The sequence below is a fragment of the Solanum stenotomum genome, chromosome 8, assembly GCF_019186545.1.
Source record: "Solanum stenotomum isolate F172 chromosome 8, ASM1918654v1, whole genome shotgun sequence".
In the NCBI taxonomy this organism is placed as follows: domain Eukaryota; kingdom Viridiplantae; phylum Streptophyta; class Magnoliopsida; order Solanales; family Solanaceae; genus Solanum; species Solanum stenotomum.
In genome coordinates, this window is record NC_064289.1 from 59,736,424 (window position 1) to 59,763,575 (window position 27,152).

Sequence of the window (27,152 nt, forward strand, 5' to 3'; positions counted from 1 at the left end):
TGATTTGAGTATTCAGCGCGGACTGATTACGTCAACAGATGTGTATCGTAGGACAGACATGCATCACGACTACATGACATCATTATTGCATTTTGCATCGCATTTGCCTTATCTTTGTCTGTGATGTGTGGATTGTATCGGTTTACCCTTCTTATGTGGAATTTGATCTACTTGCTCTTATTTGTTGATCTGAGGTTGATGAGGATATACTGTTGGTTCTGGCTGTTGAATATGATTTGTTTAGTATAGGTTGGTTGGTTTGCTGCTAGATTGAAGTTTCGGTGGTTCGGTTGGGATTGAAAGGAGTTGTTTGTAGCTGCTAGTTTTGCTTAGTTTAGAGTTACTTGCGAGTACCTGTGGTTTTCGGTACTCACCCTTGCTTCTACACAATTGTGTAGGTTGACAGCTCTCTCTCAGATTCGGCTTAGTATTTTCTTTAGCAGATTGAACTTCGGGACATACTCGAGAGGTAGCGGTTCATTCCAGACGTGCCCTTGAGTTATCTTTACTTTCAGTTTTGTACTATTCGAGAACTATACTCTGAGACTTGTATATTTTTATTCGAATTCTGTATGTAGAGGTTTGTACATGTGACAACCAAATTCTGGGTAGTGTCGAGTCTTAATTAAAGTCTTCCGCTTATTTATTATCTTTTATTCTCGTATTTCTACTTCTCTATCGTTGTGGTTGGGTTAGGCTGACGTGTCCGGTGGAAAATGGACACGTGCCATCACATCCGGATTTGGGGTGTGACAACGTGTGTGTTTACTTGTTCAATTTTATATAAGTTTAAGTGTCTACTTGCATGCACATCCAAAGTTGGAGTACATAGATGTCCGTTGAAACCAAGTTAAAGGGCATAATTATGTATTATATCATACAAAAATATGTCTTTTAACTTAGCCTCATTTTATATGAGTCCGGAGCTAAAAGGGAAAAAAAAATTGTCAAAAATTCCAAAAGGGTACATCAATTTTTTTTTTCAACCAAAAGGGTAAAATTGCTCCTGAGGGAGCGATATCCTTCAAAGAAAATTAACTTCGTCTACACCGTTAAAATAAACAAAAATTGCTGCCCCAGCAGCGATTTTGTCGATTTTTATTTATTGTTTTTCTCTTAAAATTGCTGCTAAGGCAGTGAATTTGTCAAATTTGTTTTTTTTTTAAATCGCTGCACCGGCAGCGATTTTGTCAATTTTATTTTTTTTAAATGGCTGCTTCAGCAACCTTTTTTTAAAAAAAAAAAAATTAATATCGCTTCAGTAGCAGCGATTCTCTTTTATTTTTTAATTTTTTTCCAAAACTTCTTTTTAAAAAAAGTTTAAAGACAAAACGCTTTGGAAAAATAAAAGTTTTGGAATAAAACGCTACTCAACAGCTATTTTTAAAAAATAGAAAATTTAAAGAATTTTAAAGAAAATTGCTGCAATTGCAGCGACTTTAATTTAATTTTCCTATGTAAAAAAAAAAAGAAAGAACTCTGCTAGAACAACGATTTATTTATTTTTAAAAAACCGACAAAATTGCTGCCAGCGCAGCGATTTCTTTTGACAAATTTGCTGCTGTGGCAGCGATTGTATGAAAAAAAGTTTTTTTTTTTTTTTACAAAATCGCTGTTGTGGCAGCGATTTTGATATATTTTAACGTAACAAAGTAGACAGAGTTAATTTTCTACAAAGGATGAGGGAGCGATTTTACCTTTTTGGTTAAAAAAAAAATTGATGCACCCTTTTGGAATTTTTGATAATTTTTTTTGCCCTTTTGGCTCCGGGTTCCATTTTATATTGGCATAATACATAAATATGACCTTTAACTTAGCATCATTTCACATTTATGCCTTCAAACTTTTGAGTGTGCATATGTAGACACTTAAACTTGTATATAATTGAACAAATAGACACACATCATTTGTGGTGTCCTACGTGTATTATGCCACATAGGACTCATGCGTTTACTTGTTCAACTTCATACAAGTTTAAGTGTCTACTTGTGCACACCCAAAGTTGGAGAACCCAAATGTGAAATAAGGCCCAATTAAATGGCATATTTATATATTATGCTTTTTATATTTATGCCCTTTAATTTTGAATATACGACAGTTATGTTAGCTTCCTGGATGCTTATGAATTTTGATCAATAGCAATTAATCGCTCAAGAAATATGGAAAGTTGATAAGAGCCCCTGAAATCACATCAATATCTCTCAAGATTAGATTAAACAAGAAGAATCAAATTGACGCAATCAAAGGCACGTTTAACGGACACATCAAGAAAGGGAAAACAGATCTCATCAAATCACTCCAAACCCTAATTGAAACCGATAATTCGAATCAAAATTTTTTTATTGATTTATTGATAATGGTTTAGTCATTTAACTGTTTTGATAATGGTTCTGATTTTTTTATTATTGAGTTATCAATTTTTAATGGTTTGAGATTTTTTCTTTACGGGTTAGCTGATAACTCGATGGTAATTAATAAATTATATTTATACCATTATGTAAATAAAGTCCTTGACTTAGGAATTAATTTCATATTATTTTGTTATTCTACAATGTGTTAGTGTTGCTTTTGAGCAAGACACAATCTATCAATTCATGTGCATGGTTTATTTGGTCTGTCACCATGTTTCTAAGTAATTTTCAATCATTTATTTTTTGTGTCAAATCTTAATGGTTAAATCGATAATGATCAATAACAGATAAATTGATAATCGATAAGTCAATATCTTAATGGTTCTTAACGGTTTAGCATGTCTACAAACCGATAACCAATAGGTCGAACCAATAAACTTCCAAACCAAATCGAAACGACTGATACACAATCCTACACATGAGTCATACATGGCATAATACACATTGAACACCATGTAAAACACAAATTGCCATGTAGGATGCCACATCGGATGCATATATATGTTTATTTGTACAACTTTATATATATAGTTCATGATAGCTAATTATCAAATGACTAATAATTAGGATCAATTAATATCTCACAAAATACATATAATCAAAAACTATTACAACATTGATCATATACTAAACCATGACCTTGATCTACATGACTAGTGTCATTAGTCGATCGAGCCACTAACTTTTATTCGTTTGTTATTTTAACCTTTAAATTTCTTTTTAATATTATATATCCCCCTAATTCATAAAGTACTTTCTTTTTCTTATTTCCCTTTACAGGCGAATAATTTCACTCTCCAATTCTCGAATTTATTTATTTTAATCAGGTAGATATGGCTTGAGGAGTTGAATTAGGGATCCTTTGAGATGAAGTGACATAACTTCATTTGTTGATCCAACTAATTTTCCCCCTATAAAAACTGCTGGAACTGAGGCATTACAACCCATCCTCATAAGAGCTTTTTCCATATCTTTTCCATCAGAATCATGATCAAGTTCATGCACATATGGATCAACACCAAGATCTCGAAATAGTATAGTGACCGCGTAGCATAAACAACACGTACTCTTGCTGAAAATCATCACCCCGTGCTCTGATGACATTTGTTGTACCTTGTCAGCCATTTACAACGACTAGCAGTATGATGAAATATGAGTAAAAAAGGTGGTAGGGTTAGGTTTTCAAAAACTAGGGTTTCTTGTTGGTTTAAAAGTTCAACAGATAGATTGTTACGAGCTATACTTGATATTCTGGTATATATGTAAAGCTGTCGAAATATAGGGGTATATATGGAGGTACTCTTTAGTATACCATCGGATCTTAAGTTCAACAGAATTTGAACATCGATCCGATGGTTACAAAATTTGATGCTAGAAGAGATGAAGGAAGAAACAAAATAGCAAGAAAAAACTTGTTAATTTTTTTTTTTATTAAGAGATTGCTTGGAAATATAGGGTTTTCATGGCTACACTATTTATAAAAGAAAAAAAAATGGAACATCTAAGGGATGAGGAAAGTTTTAATCTTTGATCTTTGCATCTGGGGTTAGTTGTACTTGTTTGAAACTGAGGGATGAGGAAAGTTTTAATCTTTGCATCTGGGGTTGACTGTATTTGTTTGTAACTGTGGGGTTGATGAAATGGTATATTTTTTGTAGAGCATTGTGTTAGGACCGAAATAAGCAGGTGTAATGCGGAAGCTAGCAAAGCAAACCTCGAAAGACCATGAGTAAGAAGACAAATGAGAAATATACCAAAAGAGACAGATTTAACGTGGTTCGGTCAATCGACCTACGTCCACAAAAGAGATGAGCAATCCACTATAAATATGAGAGTACAAAATATATAGAGAAACAACCTCAACCAATTCACTCGGAATACAAGGAGGTGCACAAAATTCTCCTCCATAACCGCAACTCTCAAAACCCTAGGACTACATTGTGAATGCTGATTAAGTTAGAAGGAACAAACCTATATTTATAGAGTCCAAAAACCTTTTCTACAAGAAAAGGACTAGTAAAATATTAAAACCTTTTCCTAAAAGGAAAACCTATTTATGGTAAGAAATCAGGGCAAATAAACTCCAACACATTGTTGTCTGAGTACTTTAGTTGTTAATGGTGCAAAGAAGTCTTAATCTTTGCATCTGGGGTTAACTGTACTTGTTTGTAATTGAGGGGTTGAGGAAAGTTTTAATCTATGCATCTAGGGTTAATAACTGTATTTGCTTGTAATTGAGAGGTTGAGAAAATAGTAGGTTTTGTAGAGCATTGTTGTTTGAGTACTTTAGTCTTTACATCTATCGGGTAACTGTTTTGAGGAAATACTAGAAGGTTTTGTTGAGCATTGTTGTCTGAGTACTTTAGCCCCTACCGGCGACTTCATTAAATTATTTTTTTATCTGGGGTTACCTGATTTGAAGAAATAGTAGGTTTTGTGGAACATTGTTGTCTGGGTACTTTAGCCCTTACTGGTTAGGATAAGTTTTAATCTATGCATCTGAGAGTACTGTTCTTGTTTGTAATTGAGGCATTGGGGAAGCAGTAAGTTTTGTGGAGCATTGTTGTCTGAGTACAATAGTCGTACTGGTGAGAAAAGTTCTAATCTTTGCATCTGGGGGTTAAATGTTTCTTGTTTGTAATTGAGGGTTTGTGTAACATATGACAATTTGAAATAACTATGAAAAAGCTTGAAATTGGAAATAGTCATTTTTGAAAAAAAAATAATAATTTCAAAATCTGGAAATTTGGTCAAGTGTGGGAAATCAGTGAGTTTTGGCCAACTTTGAGCAGTCATAACTCCTAGCTCAGGATGAGTTAGGAGTAGTTCCAGTTATGAAAGCGAAGCTTGTGGAATGATATTTCCAACGCCACCGAGTTTTCTCAATTCCGAGTTTGTATGAGCGAGTTATGCCCTTTGAAAGTTGGGCAGTTGGCAGGGAATCCGTCCGGAAATTTTAAGGGCATTTTGGTCTTTTCCCTAGCTATTTCTTTTGGGGTTATATTGTTGTGTTAGGCTGATTTTTGGATCATTTTGTCCCATTTTAAAGAGTGAGAGCTAGGGCTTGAGAGTGAAGAGGAGAAGAAGAGGAGAAAGAGAAGATCAAGCAAGGATTTTCGTCAAGGATCGTCGTGGATATCATCGGGGGTGATCCCTACTAGGTATGTGAGTTCTTAGTGTTGGGTTGATCCTTTCCCCCACACGCCAAACTCATTTTATTTCCAAGAAAAGCTTGGTTGGGTTGTTGAAATTGTTGGTTTGTGTTATTGAAGTTGTTGGTTTGTGTTGTTGAAGTTGTTGGTTGTGTTGTTGGAAGTTCTTATTGGTTTAGTACATGATTTGATTGTGTTTTTGAGTTGAATCTCTTGTATGTTGAGGGATTTTATGATCCTTAAAGTTTGGAGTCGAAACCCTTTAAGTTAGGGTGGTTTAGAGTTGGAGAAAAGAGGGAGAAAAGTCGAGTTTTCTGGGGAAAGGGGTGGTGCGTCGCGCCTGCTAGCGCGCCCCAAAAGAGCTTCTGAGCTTTGTCCCTTGGGGTGCCGCGCCTAGCAGAGCGCCAAGGATGCCAAGTTCCCCCATTCTTTTCACACTTTCTCATGCATGTTCCTTGGTATTGTACCTATGTTTCCTAGTCATTTCCAACACTCCAAGGTGCTTCTAAACGTCAAGAACTCATCCAAAAACGTGTGATCATACACCTTGAATCCATAATCCAATTCAAGGCGAGTTAGTATCAAGTTAAAGTGAAGTTAGAGTCAAGTCAAGCAAAGTTAATAAGTAAGTTCAAGCAAGTCTCTAAAGCTTTTCAAGAGTCGTTATTAAACGTTTTACCTTCATTTTAAGGCTCAAATTTCAAGTCGAGTAAAGAGTATAGAGTTCAAGCTAAGTAAAGAGTCTCAAGTTAAGTCAAGAGCATAAAGTCGAGACCATTTTCTCAAAGGTTATTAGGGAACTATGTATTTCCCAAAGAAGTTTCTAAATGTTTTTACATTGAGTAAGAAAGGAATATCGATTCCAAAAGAGCCTTTGGGCTAGATTTTGAGCAATTATCTCAAACTAAAGAAAGATGTGTTCAAAACACTTATGAGCTAAAGTATATTTTTGGGAGTAGTCTTGAGCACCGAGTTGGGGACACGAGTTCATATTAACTCAACTTTCCATAAGAACCATGTGGCCAACATGGGATTTTCTCGGGTCATACTTTTTAGATGATCACGAAAGTTAAGATAGTGGATCCACTTAGTAAAGATAGCTTCCTATATCACGGCTAGGTATAGGATGGTCCTTAGGCAATGTGAGGTAAAATGTTGTACCACCACTAGGGCTCATAGTGGTGGTTGTCGGTTAAAGAATCTCCCACTAAAGTTATATTACTTTTATATAAGAAAAGTTGAGTTTGTTATTGTTTTATCATTAACGAGCTAAGTTGCTTACACTATTTTGCAAGCTTTATTTACTGCATGTGTCTTATTGCTTTATATATTAAGTTCAGTTATCTACAAGTAGAACAGAGCCAACGTAAGTGTTCTTTTGTACTCTTTTCAAGCTTAAGTTGCGGTTTAGCTTTCCATCTCGCATACTCGTACATTCAATGTACTGATGCCAGTTGGCCTACATCTTATGACGATGCAGATACAGGTACCCCGGATCAACATCCTGCACGTCATTGATCCAGTTGAGCACTCCAGAGTTAGTGGTAAGCCTCCTTGCATTCTGGAGGACTCAATTATTTTGTGTTCTTAGTTTTGTTTTATTAGGGTGTTGCGGGGTCTGTCCCAACATCCATCTCAGTATTTTAGAGGCTTCATAGACAGCCAGTCAGTTAGTTTTGAGTCTCTCATCTATGTATATATGTAAATATTCTATTTTGAGATTCGAGTTGCCTTTGTGGCCAAATTTTATAAGTTAAGTTGTTTTGTAACCTTGCATTTGCATTGAGTTATTCTGTTGGGTTAGGTTTCCGCTGAGTTAAGAAAGCCAGGCCAAGGGTTCGCTTGGGGCCAGCAATGGTCTCCGAGTGCCGGTCCCGCCCAAGGTGTAGGCTCGGGGCGTGACAAACTTAGTATCATAGCACAGAGTTCAAGAGTCCTAGGGAGTCTATGAAGCCGTATCTGTAGAATCCTCGTTATCGGTGTGAAGCGCGCCACATTTATAATTGGGAGGCTACAACATTTATGAAGATTTCTCATTTCTTTCACACTCAACTCGTGCGTTAGAGTTTATCTCTAAGAAGTTTTTTTTAATTCATGCTTGCGCGTGTTTCAGATAGTCATGCCTCAACGAAGAGTTGGCAGAGGGCGTCTTCGTAGACGTTATGTGGATAAGCAAGAGTTACCTTATGCCCCGGGAGTGTAAGATCAAGGGGAAGTTTCTAATGCCGATTCCAGAGAGGCAATTAGAATTCTGAGTCAAGCTGTAACTAATCAGATTAGTCAGCAAAGGGGAGCTCGACATGAGGAAGCTGACACTTCTAGGATTCGTGAGTTCTTGGGGATGAATCCTCCGAGTTTCATGGGTTCTAATACTACTGAGGATCCAGAGAACTTCATTGAGGAGTTGAAGAAGATTTTTGATGTGATGCATGTGTCGGACACTGAGCGAGTTGAACTAGTTGCGTATCAATTGAAGGATGTTGCTAGAGCTTGATTTGACCAGTGGAAAGGAAGTAGAGCTGAGGATGCACCACCTGTGAGTTGGGCCTGTTTTAAGGAAGCTTTCTTGGGGCATTTCTTTCCTCGAAAATTGAGAGAGGCCAAGGTACGTGAGTTCCTCACACTTAAGCAGGAGTCCTTGATTGTTCATGAGTACAGTCTGAAGTTCACCCAACTATCCTGCTATGCTCCGGAGATAGTGGCAGACATGAGAAATAGAATGAGCTTGTTTGTTGCTGGGCTGTCTCGGTTGTCAAGTAAGGAAGGTAGGGCTGCAATGCTTATTGGGGACATGGACATATCCAGGTTAATGGTCTATGTACAACACGTTGAGGAAGAGAAGCTGAGGGACAGAGAAGAGTTCAGAAGTAAGAGAGCCAAGACCGGAAATGAGTCCGGGCAGCAGAAAGGTAATGTGAATCGTCCGTCCTTCTAACAAAGGAAAAAGGGACCTGCTCCATCATCCGCTAGACCACCTACACCCCGATACAAAGGGGAATTTAATGGCCAGAATTCGAAGGACTTCAAGGCTAGACCAGCACAGTCTTCAGGTAGTGTGACACAAGGAGGTAGCTTGTTTCCTGCATGTGCTAGGTGTGGTAGAGTCCATCCAGGGAAGTGTCGTCAGGGTCATACATGTTGCTTTAAGTGTGGACAAGAGGGTCACTTCATGAAGGAGTGCCTTAAGAATAAGCAAGGTAGTGGAAATCTGGGCAATAGGGCCAAATCTTCTTTAGTTGCTCCCCCAGGACGGCACCTAGAGGAGCTACTTCTAGTACCGGCGGAGGAGCAAATCGCCTCTATGCAATCACCAGTCGCCATGAGCAAGAGAATTCTCCAAATATTGTCATTGGTATGATCAGAGTCTTTGCTTTTGATGTGTATGCTTTGCTAGACCCGGGAGCAAGTTTATCTTTTGTAACTCCTTATGTTGCAAATAAGTTTGATGTTCTTCCTGAAAGACTTTGTGAACCCTTTTGTGTTTCTACACCTGTTGGGGAGTCTATTCTAGCAGAAAGAGTCTATCGTGATTGTCCTGTTACTATCAATCACAAGAACACCATGGCTGATTTGGTTGAGTTAGACATGGTAGATTTCGATGTTATTCTAGGTATGGATTGGCTTCATGCTTGTTTTGCATCGATAGATTGTAGAACTCGAGTAGTCAAGTTTCAGTTTCCGAGTGAGCCAGTCATAGAGTGGAGTAGTAGTTCAGCAGTGCCTAAGGGTCGTTTCATTTCGTACCTTATGGCAAGAAAGTTAGTTTCAAAGGGTTGTATCTATCACTTAGTTCGAGTTAATAACTCTAGTGTTGAGATACCTCATTTCCAGTCAGTTCCTATAGTAAGAGAGTTTCCAGAAGTTTTTCCTGATGATCTACCCGGAATTCCTCCTGAGAGAGAAATAGATTTCGGCATAGATCTCATTCCAGATACTCATCCTATCTCCATTCCGCCATATAGAATGGCACCAGCAGAGTTGAAAGAGTTGAAAAAACAGTTGAAAGATCTCCTAGAAAAGGTTTCATTCGACCGAGTGTCTCACCTTGGGGTGCTCCGGTCTTGTTTGTGAGAAAGAAAGATGGTTCCCTTAGGATGTGTATAGATTACCGCCAGTTGAATAAGGTTACCATCAAGAATAAGTACCCTCTTCCGAGGATTGATGATCTTTTCGATTAGCTTCAGGGTGCCACTTGTTTTTTGAAGATTGACCTCCGATCAGGCTATCATCAGTTAAGGGTAAGGGAATGTGGATATCCCAAAGACAACTCTCAGAACCAGATACGGTCATTATGAGTTTTTGGTCATGTCTTTTGGTTTGACCAATGCACCGGCAACTTTCATGGACTTGATGAATCGAGTCTTTAAACCTTATTTAGATATGTTTGTTATCGTCTTTATTGATGACATACTAGTCTATTCAAGGAATGAAGAAGATCATGCTAGTCATCTCAGATCAGTTTTTCAGACTTTGAAAGACAAGGAGTTGTATGCCAAGTTCTCTAAGTGTGAGTTTTGGCTTAAGTCTGTGGCGTTCCTAGGCCACATTGTGTCCGGTGATGGAATTAAAGTTGATACTCGGAAAATTGAGGCAGTGCAGAATTGGCCTAGACCCACATTTCCAACTGAAATTAGGAGTTTCTTGGGTTTAGCTGGCTATTATAGAAGGTTTGTTGAGGGGTTCTCGTCTATTGCATCTCCTTTGACCAAGTTGACTTAGAAGACAGTGAAATTTCAATGGTCTGAAGCTTGTGAGAAAAGCTTTCAAGAATTGAAAAAGAGGTTGATTACAACTCCAGTTTTGACGTTACCAGAAGGTACTCAAGGTTTTGTGGTGTATTATGATGCATCTAGAGTTGGTTTGGGTTGTGTCTTAATGCAAAATGGCAAGGTTATAGCTTATGCCTCCAGACAGTTGAAGGTTCATGAGAAGAACTACCCAACCCATGACTTAGAGTTGGCTGCTGTAGTATTTGCTATGAAGATATGGCGTCATTACTTGTATGGTGTGCATGTCGACTTATTCACTGATCACAAGAGCCTTCAATATGTGCTTACTTAGAAAGAGCTTAATCTCAGATAGAGGAGGTGGTTAAAATTACTCAAGGATTATGACCTGAGTATTCTTTATCACCCAGGTAAGGATAATGTTGTTGCTGATTCTTTAAGCAGGTTGTCTATGGGTAGCACCGCCTATGTTGAAGAAGGGAAGAGAGAGTTAGCAAAAGAAGTGCACAGACTAGTACGCCTGGGAGTCAGACTTATAGATTTCACAGAAGGAGGTGTAGCGGTGACGAACGGGGCCGAGTCATCCTTAGTGTCAGAAGTGAAAGAGAAACAAGACCAAGATCCCATTTTGCTTGAGTTAAAGGCAAATGTTCAAAAGCAAAGAGTATTAGCTTTTGGACAAGGGGGAGATGATGTATTGAGGTATTAAGGTAGATTGTGTGTACCTATGGTAAATGGATTCCAAGAGAGGATCATGGAGGAAGCTCATAGCTCCAGAGGATCATGGAGGAAGCTTGTTTGGCTTCTGAAGTCAGCTTCTCAGCTTTGGAGCGTCTAGTTGCTCGCTCTCCTCATTTGAGGACTCTTCGGCTCAATCGTGTTGTTTCCATTGAGAAACTTCCAAAGCTACTTCGTCATGCTTCGAAGTTGGTTGAATTTGGTACAGGATCCTACTCTGCTGACATGCAGGCTGATGTTTTTGAAGTTTTCGTAAATGTATCTCAAGCTTTTTCAGGCTGTAATCAACTCAAAGGCTTGAGTGGGTTTTGGGATTCTGTGCCAGCCTACTTTCCAACTATTTATCCAGTCCATTCCAAACTCACCTCTTTGAATTTAAGCTATGCTACCATTCAAATACCTGATCTTGGCAAGCTCATTGGCAACTGTCTCAATTTGCAGCGGTTGTGGGTAGGTTCTAGCTTGTGTTTTACTTTTGTATACTTATTGCGTGTTTTCAATAGTCATGGCTCGATACATGAACTGATTTTTTTTAGAAGGGATATATGAATGTGTTTGTGATAAAATAGATAAATTGATTGTTAGTTGTAAACACAGAAGTTTCCAAGAGAAGAACAATAATCCTAACTTATTAATTGTCTTGCTGATTCTGATAACTGCCAGGGATAAATAAGCAGCGTAATAAACTTCAGTGTATACTGAGATAACATAGCTAAACAATTAATGTCGAGTAAACTCATTGAATAATTTGCTGGTCTGCCATATGAAGAATAATTTAATGTTGAAGCTTAGTGTTGCACGAATCCTACACTTTGACAATTCATGTTTATCTTTCCGAGTTAGACACTTCCATTAGTTTTTAAGCTCTTCTTGTCCATTGGCTCTATTGCAAAATTGGTTATCCAGCTTACGCTTTAAGGTACTTGGAATGGATGTGATTGCAGGTGCTAGATTACATTGAAGATAGCGGTCTTGAGGAGATTGCCAACACTAGTAAGGAAATTCAAGAGCTTAGGGTGTTTCCTTCTGATCCATTTGCTCCAGGACCGAATGTATCCTTGACAGAGCAAGGCCTTGTAGCTGTCTCAATGGGCTGCCCTAAGCTTCAGTCAGTTTTATACTTCTGCCGCCAAATGACAAATGACGCCTTAGTTACTATTGCAAGGAATCGTCCTAACATGATCCGATTTCGTTTGCGTATTAGCGAGCCTCGAACTCCTGATTACTTAACCCTTGAACTACTTGATGCTGGTTTTGGGGCCATTGTGCAATACTGCAAGGAATTGCGGCGACTTTCTCTTTCTGGCCTTCTTACAGATCGTGTGTTTGAGTACATCGGGGTCCATGCTAAGAAGTTAGAGATTCTTTCCTTAGCTTTTGCGGGGGATAGCGATCTAGGCCTCCACTATGTTCTCTCTGGTTGTGAGAGCCTTCGTAAGTTGGAGATTAGAGACTGCCCCTTTGGCGATGAGGCTCTGTTGGCTAATGCTGCAAAGCTGGAGACAATGCGATCCCTTTGGATGTCTAATTGTTCAGTAAGTTTTGAAGCATGTAAGCTGCTATCCCAGAAGTTGCCAGGGCTTAATGTTGAAGTTATAGACGAGAGGGGTCATCTGGATACGACACTAGAAAGCTGCCCTGTTGAGAAACTTTATATATACAAGACAGTGTCAGGAAGGAGGTTCGACACTCCTGGTTTTGTTTGGATTATTGATGAAGATGCAGCATTGACTCCATATAGCAACGGGAATTGCTCTCTGGCTTCTTAGGAAGACTTCAGGTATAAGTTTTATGTTAATCTTTCACCCGCGTTTACTTGCTTGAGCCTTGTAGTTGCAGTGCTGGTTATGGTGGCAGTGAAGTGATTTGACCTTTTGTTGATCGACTTCTCAGCAATTAATTAATAATGAATTTGAACTCTTCTTGTTGTGCTATATCAGCAAGGACAGCTATTGTATTTTTGGGTTGGAGAGGGGGTGTTCAACTGTGTATCCTATTTTGTATCATTATGTATCGGCTTAACTTTCTCTAGTGACTTCTTCTTCTGTTAAATGGTGCTGTCAATGTACTTGTGGTCATGTATTGTTGTAATTCTCTTTGAAGTTTAATGTGAACCTTTCATTCATTTTGAGTGCTGGAAATCCCATTTGTTGAACGTTTAGTAGAAGGTATTTCAGTGTTCTAGTACGAGTCAGTTTGATAAACAAANGTTGGTCGAATGTTTGAGGAGAGGAAGTCATGAGTGCTTATAAGCTCTCTACAACTCCTCACTTCACGGTCTAGCTTTTATGATAGAAGTTTGTTGGGTTTGTGACAGAGTAGTATCAATGTCGTTTTAAATCAGTACCTTGATTGAGGTTGAACAATCGTGCTTTGAGCACATAAGATGGGACTTCAGACCAAGTTTGACACAAAGGAGGTTTGGACAGCCATAGGCAAATCCACAGCGTAATCTATGAATTCATGTGAATCCCTTAACTTTTGTAAAAATCCTATACATATGTGTATTAAGTTATCAACTTAATAATTATAAATATGTGATTGTGAATCTAATTATTATTGATGTTAACGTGAGGTTGCCATAGAAACTTGAAAACGTCAAATCCTCCACAGACGGCTTATAAGCAAGAAAATTATTGTGTATGTGAATGCAAAGAAAAAAAATAAAGAGATACCTAGTGGCAGAAAAGTAAGAAAATTCTGCTATTGTAAGAAAAGCAAAAGCATAACTCAATGAATCTATCTGCCAAAATAGTAAAGAAAGCAGTGATACGAATAGTATTTTGGTGTACAAGATTAATGTTTAAAATTATATTTTTTGTTAAAACCTTATAAGTTTTCTAAATACAATCTACTTTTCAACCATAATGCTCAAAAGCTACTTAAATAACAGGATATTCTTCCTACCAACGACTCGAAGCTCGTCTCCTCCCCTCATATCTTCAGCATATTCCTTAATCTTGAGAGCAGAATCTTCAAGTTGAGGGCTCTCTACAAGTTTGATAATTTTCAATGAACTAATATCCCCTAAAATAGGTGGAATCTCCTCAAGCTCATGACATCCCTGCAGTTTTAGTTTCTCAAGGGAGGGAAAGGATTCCTCTCCAACCTCCCACTTGGAAAGTGTCATTTCATCCAACTTCAAATATTTGAGATTCTCAAAGGTGTCTTCCTCCCCCATGTTCCATTCTTCCCCATGGATGATTGTACGATCAAGGTACAACTCTTCAAGGTTGGGCAGTCTTGCTATTGTTGATAGTGAATTGGATGTCAGAGGAAAGTCAGCCAGACGCAATTTTTTCAGATTCAAAGGGAAGTAAAAATTCCATGGCCGATTTATGACTGCAGAGGACCCACTGTCGTTTGTGTTTGAACTATTAAAACCTACAGTGAGGTCTGCTAGTTCAGTTAGGCAATCCAATTTCGGGAACCAGTATTGCTCTGTTGAATAATCCCATGATTCCTTGAGTTCAATCTCAAGCACTTGAAGATTGGGAAAGGTTTTGAAAATATCCTCTGTATCTTTCGAATAGGAAAGAATGAGTCCCCCTAATATTTTCAACTTCTCTAACTTTGTGTCCTCTGCTATCAATATTGATTCATCTGCATCCATATCAAAGAAAGAACAATTACTCACAAACAGCCCTCGTAACTTTACAAGATCCCAAATTCTCGGTAATAGTATCAAGATTGTTTCGTTGTTTTGAACTACCAGAGTTTCTAGATTCCAGAGGTTTGAGAAAGACAAAGGCAGATATTTAATTTGTGTCCCAATACTTAAGTACCTCAAATGATTCAACATGCATATTTCATTCAGCAAAGAATCGTTCACATTGAAAAAAGAGGGATCCAGGTTCAACACTCTAAGAAGCCTCAAGTGTCTTAGGTGAAATGTATCAGCAACACTATTGGCCAACTGCTCGTCTCCATCTATGGTCAAAGAATAGAGGTGTTTACCAGAATGCCTTTTCTTATTTGAACGGAATAGGACAAAATTAAGCCCAAAGTGCTCCTCATCATCATCATAATCAATGGTCAATATACGTGGCATCAAATCTGAAGAAGAAGATGGTGTACTTGAACTTATCTTGTCAATCAACTTTTCCTCTCTTGCTTTTATCAAACAAAAGTCATGCACAAGATCATGAACTTGGCAAGTCCGCTAATCACCTATCTCATTGAAAAGAATTACCAAGCTACTGGAAATTAAGTTATCCATATAAACATCCATCACTTCTTCCACACTCTTCATCTCTGTCTGTTCCACAAGTCCTTCAGCATGCCATAAACCATTCAACAAAATGATTGTGATTGCAGTGTCCTTCGGAAAGCTTGCAAGGTAAAGAAAGCATGGCTTGATGTGATGTGGCAAATTGTCATAACTTAATTCTATAACCTTCATCACTTCCACTTCACCGTTCAAAATGAAGGAACTCAAATTATTTTGAACTTCAAGCCACACTGTCTTTTTCTTTTCCCTCCCAGCAATGACTCCAGCAATCAGATCAGCCACCAAAGGAAGCCCTTTACAATTTTCGGCTATTTCTTTACCAACATCCAATAGTTCATCAGGGCAACTCTCGTTTCCAAATGCCCTTTTCTCTAATAACTCCCAACTTTCTTCTGGTCTTAGCAATCGAAGGTTAAGAGGAGCAGAGTAGAGCTTTCCATGCAAAGCCACTTCCTTTTCTCGAGTTGTCAAAATAATTCTACTTCCTTTTACAACTTCTGGAAAAGGTCTTGTTAACTCATCCCATGTAGTAGTATCCCACACGTCATCTAAGACAATAAGATACCTCTTTCCATACAGTTGTTTCCGTAGCTTATCAGCAACATCAATATTCTCACTCAATTTTGAATCTGAGTCACTAACTTGATTGAAAATTTTATTCAACAACTTCTTCTCGTCATATCCTTGGTCGACCGTGCACCATGCACGAAGGTCGAAATGGCTAGAAACTGATTTATCATTGTATACTTTGTACGCCAAAGTAGTTTTACCTGAACCCGGCATACCAGTGATCGAAATGACATCCAGATCTGCTGGTCCACTGGTGAGCTTCCGAAGTAACCAGTTTGTCTCTTCCTCAAAACCTACAATTATTTTACCAGCTGTCAATGACTTGCTTTCAACTGGCTTCTTGGGGGTGTTTACAACAATGAGGCTCATGTTCTTGGGAATCTTCTCATGTAAATCAGAGACCTCTTCTTTGATAAGTTTCATCTTCTTTATGGTAATGGGAAGTGAGAAAATAAGATGTAAGAGACCATTTTCTCTAACAATAATTGAATCAATGGCATCTTTCAACTCATATGCTACATCTAAACAACGTGCCCAAAAATCTTTATACATTTCTTGTTCAACATTCACCAAGAACGATCTTATGAATTCTAGGTCTTGCTTCACCAGCTCAATTTCTTCCCTTATCAAAGCAATTGAATAAGCATTGGAATCCAGCAAATCATTCAAATGTATGTGTAGTAGATGCATGAAGAGCGGTCCATCACTCATGGGGAAGCAACATTGAGATGAATTCGGGACTTTCAGATAAACATGTTTGAGATCTTCCTTGAGGAGTTCAATATTTTCCAGCAAGTCTAGGGTTGCACGATTTGTTTGGTCGTCACCCTCTTTATTCCTTAATTTTTCTTCCAAGTCGCGTACAAGAGTTGATACCTCCCTGGTAAGTGCTCCAACACGAGCCAAGAGATCAAAAAGTTTGTCATGATGAATAAAGTCCTTGGGCATATCAGAAAGAATAATCAATAGGAATTCCATCATGACATGAATGTTTCGAGCCCCCGAAGTGCTAGGGGTAATAACAGTTATCATATGCTCTTGCAGATGAATCAGATATTCTCTGAGAATGTCCGGAGAGGTTTCCAGGAGCTTCTTAATGAAGCGTCCAACTTCTGCTGAATTTGAAGCTTTCAAATTTGTATAACATATGTGCATAACCTCCAGTTCAGTTGGAACAATTTTCAAGAGTAGATGTGCTAGCTTGAAGAGTCTAGAATCTCTATCATTCTGATCATCCTCATCTAGCTCGGATAATTGAGAGTCTTCATCAGTCTGATCATCCTCATCTAGCTCGGAGAGTCGAGAGTCTCTATCATTCCAAAGGAAGTGTCCTACTCTCTCAGCCATCAATTGAAACAGAGGTAAGACATTGTCAACCATCTCATGTTTAATGCAACCATTCACTATCAACCCATGGAAATCTCTTATGTTGCCACACACATTCTGAAGAACCTCATATTGAGTCACTCCAGGAAACATCTTTTCAGCACGATGCTTGGATAGATGATAGAGATTCAAGAGGAGGAAGTCCAATTGCTCATCCATCATGGTGGCATCTGGTTTAGAATGACGATGAGAGCTGATACAGTCATCCATATTACTGGTGAGGTTAGTAAGGACATATTTACACCCGAAGTTGTTGCCATCATCATCCAAAATTGGTTGAAGCAGATTCTCAACCTCTTGTCTTTTTCTAGTCATTATATCTTCAAACTGCCCCAAATCAGAATAAGAAAGGTGGACATATGTACAAATAAATGCCAGCTCCAATTTTAGCTTTTCAACTTGATCTTTGTCAAGAGCTTTTTGATTTTCCTCATTCTCTTGGAAATCCAGAACATCGGCAATGTCCTTGCGAAGAGCAGAAAATGACACCTGCCAAAATAACAGATATCAAAATTTTAAAGCCACATGATATCTACAATTCAATACTTTACAGTTCACTCTATCAAATGACATACCAATGAGTTGCTTGCTTCCTCATTATCTTTTCGTTTTTCCATGATTCTACTTTTCCTTTCAAGTTCTCAAGACCTGATACATAAAAAGTACATAAAACTTTATCAGGAGAAAGAAGATGAAACGATAAGAATAATCACTACTTTCACGTGAACTTAAGAGGAGGTCTTAATTAGTTTAACTCTCATATAGTCATTCAACTTTGGATAGTCACTCAACTTAAATAAGTTTACTTAGAAAGTCACTTAACTTTGTTTTATAATTCAAACTTTGTTTTATAACTCAAAAGTCATACAACTATTGATATTTCACTTAAAAAGTCACTCATTTATTAATTTTTTACTTAGAAAGTCACTCAACTATTTTAAATGATTTTTTCAATAAATTTTGTTTTAAACTAATTTTTATATATAAAAATAGCATGCTCATTTTAATTATTTTATTAAATTTAGTGAAATGATTTTTTTTAAAAAACTAATTTTTGAAAAAAAGGATAAGATTAACTGTGTGTTTGTTTGGATTACTTCTTAATTAGTACTCCATCTGTCCCTAATTACTTGTCCACTTTTATAATGGTATACCTATTAAGAAAATAATTATTGACATAATTAGTTTACCATTTTACCCCTATTAATTATGAAGTGGATAAATTAAAATTTAAGATTTTCAAAAAGTTCTACTTTTTTCAAAGTAATTAATTGAGGGTATAATAGGTAATTTTTTTTTATCCTTTCTTGATTTGTCAAAATGGACAAGTAAATAGGGACAACTATAAAAGGAAAAGTGGACAAGTAATTAGGGACAAATGGAGTAATTACTTCTCGATTCCAACATCTTCTCTTTTTTGGGATCATTTTTAGCAGCATTAATTCGAGTAACATAACACAGTTGCTAGAATGTTAAAGAATTTTTTTTTCCGTCAACTACTACCGTATGTTTTTCAAAAACATTATAACTAAATAATTGGAGCGGGTAAATAAGATAATTAAAACGGATTCTTATTATCTCTTAAAAAATAGTTTAAAATAAAAATTAGATTCAACAAAATTTAATTAAAAAATCATTTAAATTAATTGGGTGACTTTCTAAGTAAAATATCAATAGTTGAGTGACTTTCTAAGTGAAATACAAGTAGTTGAGTGACTTTTGAGTTATAAAATAAAGTTGAGTGACTTTCTAAGTGAAATACAAGTAGTTAAGTGACTTTTGAGTTATAAAATAAAGTTGAGTGACTTTTTAAGTAAACTACCAAAAGTTGCGTGACTTTCTGAGTAAACTATTTAAAGTTAAGTGACCATTTGAGATATTATCCGTATAATAAATTTGTAACCACTTGTTTATTGAGTTTTTGTCGATATATATATATTTATCAAACTAGTCAAACATCTAATGGTGCATAAAGAGAAATTGTATAACTTGACATATAGACATAGTAATTTTAGATTCACACAATTAGTTTCTAACACTGGAAATATCAATCTTAATCACCCATTAAAATGTTTATATATGACATGAAAACTCAAACATAAAATCTCACAACTGTTAATTATTTACAAAAAAAAAAGAGTCTAAAATATTAAGAAGAAAATGGAAGATCTAAATATTCAATAAAATAAAGTGTATCACAACTATTAATTATTTACAAAAAAGAAGTCCTGCTCGTTTACCATTACTTTTCCAACCTATATGAAGAAGAAAATGGATGATAATCTTTTATGTACACAAATTGTCATGTAAAAAAATGGAATATTTTTTAGATTTTTTTTGGATAGGGGACGTGGCGGGGTAAAAAAATTTTAATGGAAAAAATTTAAAATTTTGTTGATATTTTTTTGGGATGGGGTGTAGGGGTGGGGGGTGGGGTGGTAATTTTTTTTTTGGGGAGGGAGGTTGGGCGATAAAAAACTTAAATTTTTTTTTTTATAAAAAAACAAAATTATTCTTTCTTTTTATTACATTTTTCGGGGATAGGGGGTAGGAGGTGGAGTGAAGTGATAAAAAAAACTTTAATTTTTTTTGTTTTTAAAGCTTATAACAAGATTTCTATTATAATATGAGTAAATATGGGTACCCATATTATCCATTGGATAACTCGTTTTTATCCATTTAAAATGTGAGTCGGGTCGAGTACTTTATCCATTTTTATTTAACTCATTTTTGATCGACTTGATTCGCTCGTTTGCCACTCCTACATAGGACGTGTGTGTTTATTGTTTAACTTTACTAGTTTATGCATGTGTACCCATCTAAATTGACATAGATGGGTACAACACAGAAGACCCTCTAGAACAAGCATTTTGTTGCTGCTATGAAGTAGAGTCATCATCCTATAGTGAAGCAGTCTCAGATCCTCCATGCTATGAAGACAGAAATAGTTGTTCTACAAAGTAACAAAACTTGGATATATAGTGGTTCCTCTACCCAAGGGGGAAAGAGGTCTATTGGTTGATAAAATACCTAAGAAGTCACACTTGGAAGCATTCATACTCTTATCTATCAAGCAGTAGTAAGGAACAAGTTTCAGCTGATTGAGCATCTTATCCAAATTTCACAAGGTCAGATTATTTATTCAAACTCCTAAAATCTCATAGCTCTTCATTTCTCTACTTTATGATTAACAAAATCCAACTAGATTTAACTTACTACCAAAGATGAGAAATTAATATTTTTGTCATTTTCTTCAATAGAGTAGATGAGTTAACTAACCTTGTTACTTGATGAAAAAAATAGCCTCTCCTTGCTTTGTTATATGATCAATAGAGCTCAAATTTATGGAACTAAACACAAACTATGTATGCAAGAATATATAACTAATGACACAAATTGGGGTTTAATAAGACCACAATGCCTTTTTTTGTGGGACATGTTTGGTTGGGTGTTGAAAAAACAACTCATGAAAAATATAATAAGCAGATTTGAAAAATAATTGTTGATAATATGGATATCCATACCAAACAAAGACTAATGCTTAAAAAAAGACTCTTTTGTTGATTGGGGTTAGTGGAGAAAAGAATCTTACTATTAAAAATTTTATAGAGAAAATCATGCATAGTATTCCCTCATAATTGTATAGTATTAAAGAAATTATAAAGACAAGTTAGTGCAACTAAAAAGCAAAAGCATGAATCACTTGTCTACTACAAAGTCCAAATTCATAATTAGGTATACATTAATTTAATTAGAAAGCTAATCGAAATTTCTCATAAGAATAATACTCTGCTCACTTCATATTACTTTTTCCTTTTCATTTTTATTTGACACTATTTTCTTATTATTCCGTCCAAATATAATATTAACATTTTTTTATATATAATTTCTTAATTAAAAGCTTTTATTTCTACGCAAATACTATGATATATTTACCATCACGAGTTTCAAAAGTCATTTTTTTGCTATTTCTATTTAGCTTTGTGAAAATTCAAACGATACGATGAGACAGAGAGAGTAGTTATTTGAATATGAATACTTGCGTGCGGCTGAGATGACAACAAAGGAAAACACTCCAAAAGAAATGATATAATTTTATGTATTTATTCACAAAACAAGTAATCGGAAAGAGAAGAAAAAACAAAACAACAAATGGTTGCCATTTTTTGAACATTCATTCCAAAAATGGGAGCTTCTCAGCTCAAGTTATTTTAGGCTCGATTAATCAAAACCTTTTAAGTGTTGCAATATGTTTCAGAATAACTTGTTATAATTGATATACACATAATTTTTCTAATCTAGAAATATTTTTATACAAGTAAAATGATGACAAGAAAAAGAGCATAAAACAACACATGCTCATCTACTCAAATTCTACATAATATTCACAAATAGTTCAGTTGAGACTTTCGTCAAACACACTTATAGACATATTTCAACGTTGGTGTCAATTTCAGCCTGGCTGATTCGGTCAAGGAGGGCTAACGAATTCATAACCCTTTCAATCTTCTCCTTATTTCCTTGGTCTGGCAGCAGAGTTCTCACTTCCAGGAAGAGCCACATCAGGGAGGATGGTTGCTGAAAGAAAAATCAAATAAAAGCATGACAGCGGAATGAGTTGAAGACTAGAGCTATGTTCAATTGAGTAAATTCGTGCAGACAAAAACCCTTTTTTATTAGGGATGATAATCGCAATGGTACCATAAGTAGGGACTCATAGAAGACTGTAAACAACTGAATTAATCAGAATAACACGCATATATATTTTGGTTTTTAAACAACTGCATTGATGTATCAATAGGCACAAGAGAAGTTTTAATAACACTTACTGTTGCACGCGAGGCCAAATGCCTTATAGCAGCACCTATTTGAACATCTTGATTATTAGAAACAGCTGTCTCTCAACTCCAAATGCTTAGCGATGGCTGATTCTTGGTACACGTGAATTCCACCATTCAAACTCTTTGCACGAGAAGATCCCACTTCTTGCTGCATTGGAATTTCTTGGTAACTTTATTACCTCAAGAGTTTTCACATATATGTTTGTGATGATGGTATTTCTTGAAAGATTTACAAAAACAGAGATACAGGATAACTTGCATATGGTACAGAGGTTGCCAACCTTTTGTTTGACTTCCTTCTTGTCCATCATATCACAGAGTCTGTAATCCTACTAGGAGGTGAACTGAGCATGGCGGAGGAGCTGGGGGCAGCAGGAAAGGGTTCTGCTTTTTGACGGGGACACATAAAGTTTGTGGGAAAGAAAGAAACTTTTATTATTTATGCTTCAGATTATGAACTTTCGAATAACAATTCTTTAAACATATGTATCACATTTTGTATTATATGAGTTATTATATGAATGACGTACCCTTTCCTTCCTCCTCATCTCTTTCTCCTTCATTTTCCTTTCCTCTTTCCATGATTGTACTTTCCAGTAGTCAATACCAAAGGGTCTGATGTATAAAATGTGCTTAAACTTTATCAAGATCATAGAAGGAACCAATTCTGCAGATATAGTCAGACATATAAAAAGTCATTTTCGATAGCGCTTACAAAACATTATCCCACAATGTTAATTTAGACGCGCAAAAAAAAGAGAAGTAGAGTAGTTTATAAGATAAAGAAGAAAACACAAATATTCAAGAAAACAAAACCTATAACCATATAGGCCAGGGGCAGATGTATATTGTCGAGACATAATAATATGCCATGTACATTTCAAATATATTTCTCAAAAAAAGTCAAACTTGTTTATAACAATGATATTTCTATTTAGTTTCTGTTGAGACTTTCATCAAACACAGGAATCAGAACAGCAAAAGAATGGAGAAGAACCTGTTCACATATAATGCTACTTAAAGAACGTGATATTCTTCCGGCAAATGACTTGAAGCTCGTCTCCTCCCCTCATATCTTCAGCATATTCCTTAATCTTCATAGCGGAATCTTCAAGTTGAGGGCTGCCTTCAAGTGTGATAATTTTCAATGAATAAATATCCCCAAAACTAGGCGGAATCTCCTCAAGCTTACGACATCCCTGCAGTTTTAATTTCTCAAGGGAGGGAAAGGATTCCTCTCCAACCTCCCACTTGGAAAGTGTCATTTCATGCAACTTCAAAAATTTGAGATTCTCAAAGGTGTCTTCCTCCCCCATGTTCCATTCTTCCCCATGGATGATTGTAAGATAAAGGGACAACTCTTCAAGGTTGGGCAGTCTCGCTATTGTTGATAGTGAATCGGATGTCAGAGGAAAGGCATACAACGACAATTTTTTCAAACTCGAAGGGAAGTGAAAATCCAATGGCCGATTTATGGCTGCAGAGGACCCACTGTCATTTGTGTTTGAACTTGCAAAACATACAATGAGTTCTTCTAGTTCAGTTAGGCAATCCAATTTCGGGAACCAATATTGCTCTGTTGAATAATCCCATGATTCCTTGAGATAAAATGAAAGCACTTGAAGATTGGGAAGCCTTTTGAAAATATCCTCTGTATCTTTCGAATAGGAAAGCATGAGTCCCGATAACATTCTCAAGTTCTCTAACTTTGTGTCCTCTGCAATCAGTATTGATTCATCTGCATCCATATCAAAGAAAGAACAAGTTTCTATGTACAGAACTCGCAACTTTACAAGATCCCAAATTCTCGGTAATAGTATCAAGGTTGATTCTTCGTTATCCACCCACAAGATTTCTAGATTCCAGAGGTTTGAGAAAGACAAAGGCAGATATTTAACCCGTGTCCCTATGTGTAAGAACCTCAAATGATTCAACATGCATATTTCATTCAGCAAAGAATCATTCACAGAGGGATGCAGGTGCAACACTCTAAGAAGCCTCAAGTGTCTTAGGTGAAATGTATCAGAGGTGTTTATGCCTCCATTTATGGTCAAAGAATAGAGGTGTTTACCAGAATGCCTTTTCTTATTTGAATCAAATAGGACAAATTTATGCCCAAAGTGCTCCTCATCATAATCAATGGCAATTTCACGAGGCAACAAATCTGATGGAGCACTTGAACTTATCCGATCAAACAACTTTTCCTTCCTTGCTTTTATCAAACAAAAGTCATGCACAAGATCATGAACTTGGCAAGTCGGTTCATCACCTATCTCATTGAAACAAATTACCAAGCTACTGGAAATTAAGTTATCCATATAAACCTTCATCACTTCTTCCATACTCTTCATTTCCGTCTTTTCCACAAACCCTTCAGCAATCCATACAACTTTCAAGTCAGGGATTGACATTGCATTGTCCTTCGGGTTACTTGCAAAATTAAGCAAGCATGGCTTCAGGTGATCAGGTAAGTGGTCATAACTTATTTCTATAACTTTCATCACTTCCACTTCATTCTTCAAAATAAGGGAATGCAAATTATTTAGAACTTCATGCCACACACTCTTTTTCTTTTCCCTCCCAACAATGACTCCAGCAATCAGATCCACCACCAAAGGAAGCCCTTTACAATTTTCGGCTATTTGTTTTCCAACATACAACAGTTCATTAGGGCAACTCTTGTTTCCAAATGCCCTTTTCTCTAATAACTCCCAACTTTCTTCTGGTCTTAGCAATCGAAGGTTAAGAGGAGCAGAGTAGAGCTTTCCATGCAAAGCCACTTCCTTTTCTCGAGTTGTCAAAATAATTCTACTTCCTTTTACAACTTCTGGAAAAGGTCTTGTTAACTCATCTCATGTAGTAGTATCCCACACGTCATCTAAGACAATAAGATACCTCTTTCCATACAGTTGTTTCCGTAGCTTATCAGCAACATCAATATTCTCACTCAATTTTGAATCTGAGGCACTAACTTGATTGAAAATTTTATTCAACAACTTCTTCTCGTCATATCCTTGGTCGACCGTGCACCATGCACGAAGGTCGAAATGGCTAGAAACTGATTTATCATTGTATACTTTGTACGCCAAAGTAGTTTTACCTGAACCCGGCATACCAGTGATCGAAATGACATCCAGATCTGCTGGTCCACTGGTGAGCTTCCGAAGTAACCAGTTTGTCTCTTCCTCAAAACCTACAATTATTTTACCAGCTGTCAATGACTTGCTTTCAACTGGCTTCTTGGGGGTGTTTACAACAATGAGGCTCATGTTCTTGGGAATCTTCTCATGTAAATCAGAGACCTCTTCTTTGATAAGTTTCATCTTCTTTATGGTAATGGGAAGTGAGAAAATAAGATGTAAGAGACCATTATCTCGAACAATAATTGAATCAATGACATCTTTTGCCTCATATGCCACATTTAAAACACGTGCCCAGAGATCTTTATACAATCCATGCTCAATATTCGCGAAAAAAGATCTTATGAATTCCAAGTCTTCTTTCACCAGCCCAACTTGTTCCTTTATCAAAGCAATTGAATAAGCATTGGAATCCAGCAAATCATCTAAGTGTCTCTGTAGCAGATGCATGAAGAGAGGTCCATCACTCATGGGGAAGCAACATTGAGATGAATCCGGGACTTTCAGATAAACATGTTTGAGATCTTCCTTGAGGAGTTCAATATTTTCAAGCAACTTTAGGGTTGCACGATTTGTCTCGCTGGTACTCTCTTTATTCATTAATTTCTCTTCTAAGTCGCGAACAAGAGTTGATACCTCTCTGATAACTGCTCCAACAAGTGCCAAAAGATCAAATAATTTGTCATGATGAATAAAGTCCTTGGGCATATCAGAAAGAATAATTAATAGGAACTCAATCATGACATGAATGTTTCGAGCCCCTAAAGTGCTAGGGGTAATAACAGTCACCATGTGCTCTTGTAGATGAATAAGATATTTCCGAAGAATGTCTGGAGAGGTTTCCAGGATTTGCTTAATGAAGTGTCCAATTTCTGCTGAAGTTGAAGCTTTCAAATTTGTAAAATATATGTTCATAACCTCCAACTCAATTGTAATAATCTTCATGAGTAGATGTGCTATCTTGAAGAGTCTAGACTCTCTATCAATTTGATCATTCCAAAGGAAGTGTCCTACTCTCTCAGCCATGACTTGAAACTGAGGTAAGACATATTCAACAATTTCTTGCTCAATGCAACCATTCATTAACAACCCATGGAAATCTCTTATGTTGCTACACACATTCTGAAGAATCTCATATTGAGTCATAAATGGGAAAATCTGTTCAGCACGATGCTTGGATAATTGATGGAGATTCAGGAGGAGGAAGTTCAACTGCTCCTCAAGCATGGTGGCACTTGCTTTAGAACGATGACGTGAGCTGATACAATGATTGATATTGTCCCTGAGGCTAGCAAGGACATGATGCATGTCGTATTTACACCCTACGTTGTTGCCATCATCATCCAAAATTGGTTGAAGCAGATTCTCAACCTCTTGTTTTTTTCTAGTCATTATATCTTCAAACTTTTCCAAATCGGAATAAGAAAGCTGGACATATGTACAAATAAATGTGAGCTTCAATTTCAGCGTTTCAATTAGATCCACATCAACAGCCTTATGATCTTCTTCATTATTTAATCTCTCTATGAAATCCAGAACATTGGCAACGTCCTTGCGAAGAGCAGAAAATGACACCTGCCAAAATAACACATATCAAAATTTTAAAGCCACATGATATCTACAATTCAATACTTTACAGTTCACTCTATCAAATAACATACCAATGAGTTGTTTGCTTCTTCTTTCTCTATTTCTCCTTCATTATCTTTTAATTTTTCCATGATACTACTTTTCCTTCCCTTCCTTTCAACTTCTCAAGACCTGATGCATAAAAAGTACATAAAACTTTATCAGGAGAAAGAAGAGGAAAATATGAGAATAAATAATAATTTTCATTGGACAGACTTTTTAAGCGAACTTAATAGGAGGTCTTAAGTTGAAGAAAAGAAAGGTGAGTCAAGTTCATTTCATTAAATTTTGGCTACTCTTTTTTACTATTTTCACGCGAAAAGATTT

The 27,152-nt window shown here is 36.6% G+C and overlaps 2 protein-coding genes and 2 pseudogenes across 3 annotated transcripts in view; 1 reads left to right on the plus strand and 3 right to left on the minus strand.

Annotated features, from left to right (window-relative positions):
* LOC125874048 (putative late blight resistance protein homolog R1A-3) overlaps window positions 1–27,152 on the minus strand; it is a 163,264-nt pseudogene that overhangs the window by 93,368 nt on the left and 42,744 nt on the right.
* Window positions 2,965–3,606, minus strand: LOC125874057 (glutaredoxin-C13-like). Its single transcript, XM_049554863.1, has one exon. The coding sequence runs from the start codon at window positions 3,534–3,536 to the stop codon at window positions 3,231–3,233; it is 306 nt and encodes a 101-aa protein (XP_049410820.1). The 5' UTR covers window positions 3,537–3,606; the 3' UTR covers window positions 2,965–3,230.
* LOC125874054 (protein TRANSPORT INHIBITOR RESPONSE 1-like) overlaps window positions 11,117–27,152 on the plus strand; it is a 285,290-nt gene continuing 269,254 nt past the window's right edge. For both annotated transcript variants that reach the window (XM_049554861.1, XM_049554860.1), the window contains exons 1-2: window positions 11,117–11,478; window positions 11,973–12,709. In XM_049554861.1, the coding sequence (XP_049410818.1) occupies window positions 11,254–11,478; window positions 11,973–12,709 (962 nt within the window). In that variant the 5' untranslated portion in view covers window positions 11,117–11,253. The remainder of the gene's footprint in view (window positions 11,479–11,972; window positions 12,710–27,152) is intronic.
* Window positions 13,907–26,959, minus strand: LOC125874047 (putative late blight resistance protein homolog R1A-3; annotated as a pseudogene).